This window comes from Perognathus longimembris, chromosome 23 (assembly GCF_023159225.1).
Source record: "Perognathus longimembris pacificus isolate PPM17 chromosome 23, ASM2315922v1, whole genome shotgun sequence".
Taxonomy (NCBI): domain Eukaryota; kingdom Metazoa; phylum Chordata; class Mammalia; order Rodentia; family Heteromyidae; genus Perognathus; species Perognathus longimembris.
In genome coordinates, this window is record NC_063183.1 from 3182309 (window position 1) to 3191771 (window position 9463).

General features: G+C 46.4%; 1 protein-coding gene across 1 annotated transcript; it reads right to left on the reverse strand.

The window, feature by feature from the left end:
* Positions 1-8772: 8772 nt before the first annotated feature.
* On the reverse strand, positions 8773-9221 carry LOC125340573 (60S acidic ribosomal protein P2-like). The gene has a single exon (XM_048332266.1). It carries the CDS (start codon positions 9161-9163, stop codon positions 8819-8821), a length of 345 nt encoding a protein of 114 aa, XP_048188223.1. The 5' UTR covers positions 9164-9221; the 3' UTR covers positions 8773-8818.
* Between the last annotated feature and the right edge of the window lie 242 nt (positions 9222-9463).

The following is a 9463-nucleotide window of genomic DNA, read 5'->3' on the forward strand; positions in this document are numbered from 1 at the left end:
TCACCTCATTAAAATGAAGTAGCAAATGGGTTAGGCAGGGAGCATGTGTGAATCATTAAGTAATTTCAGGTGCAATCTTCCCTTAGAACAGAGCTATCACAGTGTGTTAAAGCTTGATGGCAGTTTGTATTCAACCAGAGCTATAATAACATACCTGAGGCTGAGTATATTATCATGAAGGGAGATTTATTTGATCTACAAACGTGGTGGCTGGAAGATCCAATTGTCCTAGCTGTCCCATACCATGGAAGAGAAACAGGAACCGACTGCCTAAGGGGGGGAGCAGTCATGTGGTGAGAAAAGATGCTAGATACTGAGGAATGACCTTGCTCTCAGGGGAAGTGACCAGGTTCCCAAGAGAACTGCATTAGTTCCTTCCAAATGTGGGGTGCCATGAGCCCCAGCCACCTCTCACTAGGGCCCATCCACCTCTTAAAGGTTCCAGCCCCATGGATGGGGTGGTTGCTGTCTGAAAACAGGTCCTCCTGGGTTAATAAACGGTGCCAGATGATCAGAGCAGGGACCCCTGAGAGCCACTAATGGCTTTTTTGGCAAACAAAAAAAGAGGAAAAAGAAAATTTTTGCTTCCTAGAAACGTCATATTAAAGATATTACTCAAAGGAAAAATAGCCAGGGAGGCCAGGTGCTGTTGGTTCACACTTTTAATCCTAGCTACTCAGGAGGCTGAGATCTGATGGTCAAAGGTTCAAAGCCAACGTGGGCAGGAAAGTCCCTGAGACTCTGCTCTCTAATTAATCATCAAAAAGCCAGAAGTAGTGCTGTGGCTCAGGTGATAGAGCACTAGCTTTGAGCAGAAGCACTCAGAGACAGTGCCCAGGCCTTGAGTTCAAGCCCCAGGATTGGCATAATACTACAAGCAAAAGGAAAACAACAACAAAATCTAGCCAGGGGAGGGATTTATTGATTGATTGATTGTGTCCGGGAGGAGAGGGCTGGGCTAGAGAAAATTCTGCCTCAAGTACAGGTACAGCCCTACCCCCGCTCCCTTTACCAGCCGAGATAAGGAACTAAAACCACAGCTTCAGATAGCTAAAGTCTAAATCAAACCAAAACACAAAAGGAGGAATAAAGACTTCAGGCAGGTGCGATTCCTTCACACCCCTGTCCTACCTGGCCCCCCCCAAAAGTTTCAGTCCAAAAGGAGCTGTGTGCACACATACACCCCCTCCCCAGAAGGAATATAGGAAAACGATGAGTTGTCTATACATATATACACTCGACTACGTTAACCTAAATACACAGCAGGGAAATTGATCATTCATTTGTATAATGGCTAACTAAATTTAAACACCTTTCCATAATTGGATAAATAAAAATTAATGTAATAATTTATATCCTGAGGAACTATAATTGGTAAGATGGTGCACACCTAAAACCCCAGCCTTGAAGCAGGAAGAGGGGAAGTTTGAGGCCAGTCTGGCCTACACAGAGAGACATTCCCCTCCAGTATTACACCCCCTTCCAATTTATACAACAAATACAATGAAAAGTACATTGATTGGCTACTTTGTGTGCTGTCCTGGGATTTGAACTCAGAGCCTGGGCGCTGTTACTTAGCCTCTTTACTTGAGGCTCGCATCTACCACTTGAATCACAATGTCACAGTTCCACTTCTGGATTTTTTTTTTTTTTTTTGGTGGTTAGAGATCAGAATCTCATGGACTTTCCTGCCCACACTGGCTGCAAACCTCCATCCTCAAATCTCAGCCTCCAGAGCAGCTAGGATGACAGGCCTATGCCACCAGTGCCCTGCCAATGATTGGCTTTTGGTACCTCTACACACACTTACTAATGTGACCTCAGTGACGAAACTCCATAGGTTTTGTGTTACTCATCTTTCTGTCATGGTGACCAAATACCTGAGATAACCAACTGAATAATAAGGAAAGGTTTATTTTGGCTCATGGTTTCAGAGGTACAGTTTGTGGTCCCTGGGCTCTGTTGCTTTGGGTTGGGACAGGAACCGGGAGTGGGAAATCCCTCACTCAACGGGAGCCAGGAAGCACACTGTCCCCTTCCAGGCCATGCCCCCAAGACATAATTTCCTCCCACCAGGCCCCACCCCTTAAAGGTCCCACTACCTCCCAATAGTTGCATAGGCTAAAGACTAAGCTTGCCTTCCTTCCTTCCTTCCTTCCTTCCTTCCTTCCTTCCTTCCTTCCTTCCTTCCTTCCTTCCTTCCTTCTTTCTCTTTCTTTCTCTTTCTTTCTTTCTTTCTTTCTTTCTTTCTTTCTTTCTTTCTTTCTTTCTTTCTTTCTTTCTTTCTTTCTTTCTTTCTTTCTTTCTTTCTTTTTCTTTCTTGTCCTGAGGCTTGAATTCAGGGCCTGGGCACTGTCCTTGAGCTTCTACCCCTTGATCCACATCACCACTTTTGGCTTTTTTATGTGGTGCTGAGGAATTGAACCCAGGGCTTCATGTATGCTGGGCAACCACACTACCACTAAGCCACATTCCCAGCCCAAGAGGAAGCTTTTAACACATGAGTTTTGGGGAGACAGCAGGCTGAATGGATCGTGGGCTCCAGTTACAGTGACTATTGAGATCCCACTAAATTGAATGTATCCTGCCTATACAAACTTGTAAAACCTACCTAAATTTAAATCAGAGGAATGTGGTTATGAATCACTTTAACTGTAGCCTTGCATAAATTTCCCAAAGTCAAGAGTACCCATTACTGTAATATATCCTGCACAGAGTAGAGATCCTCTGACATAATAAATAACACGAGTAAAGTGGGGCTTTTGGCACTCACACATCAACTTGATAAAACGAGACCCCATCAACCTCCTGTTAAAAGAGCAATTGGCCCAATATAAACTGAATGAGGGCCTGGAGGATTAAAACATTATATAAAACCGAGGCAATAAAGGGATGGCAATCCATTAGACTGCTTGGCTCCCGACAGTTCAGTTCTGCCCATACTCAATTTGGGGAATTCACAGGCACCTTCCAATGCATTGCAATAACCCCAGTGCTTGGTTCCCATCAGCAAGTCCCCAAAATCAACACCCAAGATAATTCAAAAGACTATTTTGTTCAATCCACCATGGAGACATGTTTTACTCTTAAAGTTTACTAGGAAGCCAGGCACAGATGGTGATGTCTATTATCCTAGCTACTCAAGAGGTTAAGATCTAAAGGATTGCTGTTCACAGTAATCCTGGGCAAAAAAGTCCACAAGACTCCATCTCCAGTTATCCAGCAGAATGCTAGACTGGAGGTATTGCTCAAGTGGTGGAGCGCCACCCAAGTGATCAAGCTGAGCAAATGCAAGGCCTTGCACTCCAATGCTACCAAACAAAGAAAGACCTCCAGGAGCAGGGAGCTCTCCTTGTCTTGGGTCTTCTACGTCCAGTATGGGAGGCTGTCACCTGTCCCTTGGGCTCCGTGGGCCCCGGGAAACTGTGGCTGTGGGAGCTAGGCGGCCTGTTGTCACTTTGCATTCCTCAGCTAGAAGAATGGACAGAGACCAAGACCTGAAAACCACACAAGTAGCAGAGCACAGTCTCATCTTCAGGTTTATTATAAGCCATTGGGCCTAGATGTAGAAACCTAAAAATTGTTCCCTCCAAGTAAACTCTGGGTCCTCACAGATACCCTAATTATAAATCACAGCCACACATCGCCACCTATCCCGAGGCCAAGTGCAAGGCTGTAGTAGCCAACACGTGCTCTTGACTTCTTTAACCTCAAAACTGAGCTTTAAAAATTTTAAATTGTTATTATAAAGATGATGTACAGGGCTGGGAATGTGGCTCAGCGGTAGAGTGCTCGCCTTGCATGCATGAAGCTCTGGGTTCGATTCCTCAGCACCACATAAACAGAAAAAGCCAGAAGCGGCGCTGTGGCTCAAGTGGCAGAGTGCTAGCCTTGAGCAAAAAGAAGCCAGGGACAGTGCTCAGGCCCTGAGTTCAAGGTCCAGGACTGGCAAAAACAAACAAACAAAAGATTTCTCTGCAGAATCACAGAAAGGAAACAAACTACTCAGAAAAGGCGTTCCACACTGGAAATAAATGGTGTAGTGAGGTCCTATAGTAAATGGTGTAGCGAGGTCCTATAGCTTCCTGTTGCCTGAGCTGAGTTATTGATTTATTTTGTTGGGGGTGGGGGTGGGCGTGTAGGAGTTGGGTTGGAAAAAATGTCACCTCTGCCACGCCCAAGGTCTATTCTGGTATCCCTGGGTGCTGACATTTGGGATTTTTTTTCTTGACATATGGCTGCTCATGGTCAGCTCCCTGGATAGGGGGTTCCTCTTTTTCTTGGGATGCTCTTGCCCCTCCTTTTCCTTCTCTGGATCATTGGCTAGTTCCTTCTTGGGTGAAGATTTTTTTCTCCCTGGGAAAACACATGCTACATCTTTTCAAAACACTCCTCTCTTTAGCTGGGCACTGGTGGCTCACGACTGTCATCCTAGCCACTCAGGAGGCTGAGATAGGAAGATCCAGGTTCAAAGCCAGCCCAGGCAGGAAAGTCTATCAGGCTCTTCTCTCCAATTAACCACCAGAAAACTGGAAGTGGAGTTGTGGCTCAAAGTGGTAGAGCACTAGCCTTGAGCAGAAAAAGCTCAAGGGCAGCACCTAGGCCTTGAGTTCATGCTCCATGACTGACAAAAAGAAAAAGAAAATAAAAACATTCTTCCCAAACCCTTTCAAAACAGTTGTCTTTCTCAGGTGTGTAGAGAGACAGATGGATACCGCACCCCATTCTTCTTGTGAGCTTCATGTGGGGGGGCTCCTTTCTCTTTCGGGGTTTTGCATGCCCTGAAGAAATGTAATTCAATATTCAGTTCATCGACTTCTCATTGAAAGCCTTCCTAATTTCCCTGACTCCTGGCAATATTTTCAGACTCAGTTTGGAATAAATGAATGATTAATTTAGCCATTAAAATTCCAGACCGCCTGGCATACTAGTCCTGAGCTATCATAAGTATTCCAGGAGTGAACACCATCCACAGCCCCACTGAGAAGGAGTTGACATTCTAGAGAGGGAGACAGGCAACACCACAAAAGGGATCCGTGAGAACACAGTTCAGATAACGGCGAGTCCTGCACGGACAGTCCAGCACGGCGATTTTGCAGACACTGAAGAGGGTGGGGCGTTCTGGAGGTGTCTCTGGGGAGGGGACATTGGGTTGAGGTCCGAAGACTGAGAACAAGCTTTTCATGGGAAGGAGGATGAGCCTTCTAGTTAGAAAAGAAAGCAGGAGAAAAGGTCCTGAGGCAGAAGCAGGAAGTAGCTGGTCAGCAAGGGAAGTGGGTGACAGATGCACAGAGCAGTGTTGGGGTCCTGCTACACAGGACTGGGTAAGAAGATGTCCTCTCATAGTCTGCCCCCCTCTGTCTTGAAGAATGCAAAGCTGGTGTGTGTGTGTGTGTGTGTGTGTGTGTGTGTGTGTGTGTGTGTGTGTGTGTGTTGCTCCTTGGGCTTGAACTCAGGGACTGGAAGCTATCTCTGAGATCCCCCCCAACCCCACCGCCCCAAAGCTAGTGCTCTACTTGTAGCTTTTTGGTAATTAATTGAAGAGTCCCAATGATTTTTTTTGCTCCAGCTGGCTTTGAACAGTGATTCTCAGATGTCAGCCTCCTGAGTAGCTACGATAACAGGCATGAGCCTCCAACGGGTGCCTGGCTGGCAAGCTGATTTGGTTATGGGTAGCAAGGAGTCCACCTGTGCATCAGCGTTCTCTCGGTTTCCTTTGTGGGATTTTTTTTTTCCTGCCACAGACATGGTAAATGTACTTATGAGTTTTGAAGTTACGTGCTAAGAATGAGAAAGATCTTGAATCGTAAATAACTATGTGGAACTGCCAAAGCAGTTTTGGCCTTTTGCACCAGAGAATCAGAGCTAAATAGTTTAATCCTTAGCAAGTGGATGTCTGTTTCTTGTAACTGATTATAATTGCCATCGGATTCCATGCCAACTCTGGAAATAAGGAGTTTTTCCTTAGAACTTCCGACGTCTCTCCTTCATCTCTACCCTCCTTTAAGCAAAATGTTCAGGCTATTGCCCAGAAGGGAAAAGAAAAGTGTTTGTAATTCTGAGGCTCCAAACTATTACAGTCTCTCACTCAAGGCAAGCACTCTACCACTGCTCTCATAAGGGAGCTCCCAGAAATTATTTATTATTCACGATATGCAAATCCAGTGCTTTTGAATCTTTACTGAGCCTGCTTTTGTCCTTATTCTTTCCTAGCCACGGTAGGTAAATAGCAGAAAACAGGCATTGAAGAAGGTCGGCCAGGTGGCTCATGCCTATAATCCTACCTGCTCAGAAGACTGGAATCTGAGGACCATGCTTCAAAGCCAGGGGTGTCATGAAAGTCTGTGAGACTCTTATTCCGAATTAACTACTAAAGAGCTGGAAGTGGAGCTGTGGCTAAAGAGATAGAGTACTGCCCTTGAATTTAAAAAAAAAAAAAAAAAAAAAAAAAAAGCTCAGGGACAGAGCCCAGGCTCTGACTTCAAGCCCAAGACTGGTACAAATAAAATAAAACAAAATGACAGAGAGAAGGTTGATTGCACTTCTCAGGATGGGGAGAATGACCTGGGTTTCTGTCTCAGAGCTGAGAACATAATGGAAACATTGTTGGGTCCTCGAGATAGTTTCGTTCTGCTCACAAAGAAGAACCTGCTAGGGCTGGACATTGACTTATTATATTTTTTTGAAGCCTTACAGTCATTTAAAAAGTTGTGAGCAGTATGTGTGGATACTTTTATGAGCACTGGAGAAGCGCTTGTGGTCGTGGTCATTACTTCCAGGCGATGGGACTGGCAGTCTAGGGAGCCTCTGGGTGCTACGGCTCAAGTCTGTAACCCTAGCTGCTTGGGAGGTAGTGGTTTGGGGATTTCTGTTCAAGGCCATTCTGAGCATAAAGGTTTGTGAGATGCTATCTCAATCGATGCCCCAGCTGTGGGGGAGATGCAATGGCTGGCCGGCATAGCTGCACCTCTCATCCCCAGCAACCCAGGGAATCACACGTAGGCGGATCGCAGTCCAGGACAATCTGGACATAAAAGTGAGATCCCACTTCAAACATAACCAGCGCAGAAAGGCTCTGAGTTCAGTCCCCAGTAAACCTAAACCCCCCAAAAGATGAGTTAGGGAAGCTGTTTTTCATCCCTATTCCGCCCCCCCCCCCCCCGCTTTGCACTAGGGGAATTGGGGCTTGAATTCAAGGTCCAGGCATTGCCCTGAGCTTTTCCCCTCAAGGCTAGAGTGCTCTAACCGCCCCCCCCCCCCCCGCCCCTTAAGCCACAGCTCCTCTTCCAGTTTTCAGTCTCACTGACTTTCTTTCCCTGGTTGACTTCGAACCATAACCCTCATCTCTCAGCCTCCTGAGTAGCTGGGATTACAGGTGTGAAACAATGGTGCCCGGCTCTGGTCAATGTTTTTAGCTTCGAGGACTGTCGGTCTTTGTGAGCACTACTGAACTCTTACTGTAGTGTGAAAGCTGCACAGATCAAATGGCAGTGAATGCGTGTGTGTTTAAATAAAACTTTATCTGCCAGCAGGCAGGTGGCACCTTGTGAGGTTAGAGGTGTCATGGCGCCCTCTGGTGGCTGCACAGCCAAGCAGGTGGCTGCATTGATTACCCCGTGTGCAGGTCACAAAGTCAGTAGATCTGGAAACTCATTTGACCTTGATGCAAGGTCATGTTCTGCAGCCTCAACAGGCCCGGTGAACTTTTGGTGATAAGAGCCAAGTCATTATCTTCTTCCTCATTGGCTTTACCTTGGGCTGTGAATTCCAGCACTTCTGAACTCTTACATTTTGTGTGCCGCAGGTACCAGGGTTTGCCCTTTGTTGGGCTTTCCCACTAAGGCTGGTGCTCTACCACTTGAGCCACAGCTCTGCTTCTGGCTCCTTGCTGGTTAATTGGATATAAGAGTCTTTCTGACTTTCTGTCCAGGTTGGTGTTGAACTGTGATCCTCAGAGCTCAGCCTCCTGAGTAGCTGGGATTATAGGTATGAGCCACCAGTGCCAGGCTTCTTAACAATATTTAAATAAAAACAAAACAATAGTATTGTAGCACTTTTAGTTATTAATTCTAGGTCAGATGACATGCTTGGAAGGCAAAGATGGTCACTGTCACTTTCGTTTTTTTGGTCAGTCCCAGGGCTTGAACTCTGGGCCTGAGCACTGTCTCTGACTTCCTTTTTCTCAAGGCTAGCACTCTACCACTTGAGCCACAGTGCCACTTCTGGCTTTTTCTATATATGTGGAGTTAGAGGAATTGAACCCAAGGTTTCATGTATATGAGGCAAGCACTCTACCACGAGGCCATATTCCCAGCCCCTCATGGTTGCTTTCAAAGTTCTGAATGAAACCAGGCATTGGTGGCTCACACCTGTAATCCTAGCAACTCAGGAGGCTGAGATCTGAGGATCACCCTTTGAAGCCAGCTGGGGCATAAAAGTTAATGAGACTCATTCTCAGTGAATCATCAGAAACCAGAAGTGGCGCTGCAGCTCAAAGTGGTAGAGGGCCAGCCCTGAGCACAAAAGCTCAGGGACAGTACCCAGACCCTGAGTTCAAGCCCCATAACCACCACCACCAACAATAAAATCTGAATGAACAAGTGATTTAGATAAGAAGTCACCTGTGTGACAATCAAGCCCTCTGCCAGTTAAGTTAATAAAGATACATCACATCTCTTCAAAACAAAACAAAATTCCAGAACTGAACAATGAAAGACAACTGGACCTTGAACTCAGGGCCTGGGTGCTTTTTTTTTTTTTTTTTTTTTTTTGCAATATACATAAAAAGGTTTTATTTTGCAGGGAAACAGGAATTTAATTAATCAAACAGGCCAAATCCCATGTCATCATCTGACTCCTCGGATTCTTCCTTCTTCTCATCTTTCTTCTCTTCTGCAGCCGGAGCAGAACCAGCAGCAGGAGCTGCAGAGCCAGGTGCAGCAGAAGCAACTACAGCCCCACCAGCAGGCATACTGGCAAGCTTGCCAACACCTTGGGCGATGACATCTTCAATGTTCTTCCCATTCAGCTCACTGATTACCTTGTTCAGCCGGTCATCGTCCGCCTCGATGCCCACGCTGTCCAGGATCTTCTTAATGTCTTTGGCGCTAGGGGAAGAGTTGCCCCCGAGGGCGGCCAGAAGGTGGGAGGCGACGTAGCGCATGTTGGCGGCGACCGGCAGGCCTCGAGCGTGCGACCTCGGCAGCGCCAGGAAGCGAAAGCCTGGGTGCTTATTGTCCTTTTTCTAGGCTGTCCTAAAGTGAGCTGCCGCCAAAGTGATTCCCAAGTCTTGAGGATTGGTGAGACCTCAAATACACCCCTCAATTTTCCTCCCTCTTTCCTTTTCCCCATCCCCCTTCCTCATTTTGCAGTATTGGGGATTGAACCAAGGGTCTTGTGCTCTACTGTTTGATCCATGCCCCTGGTTCTCTTGCTTTTAGTGTGTTACTCAGATAGGGACTTA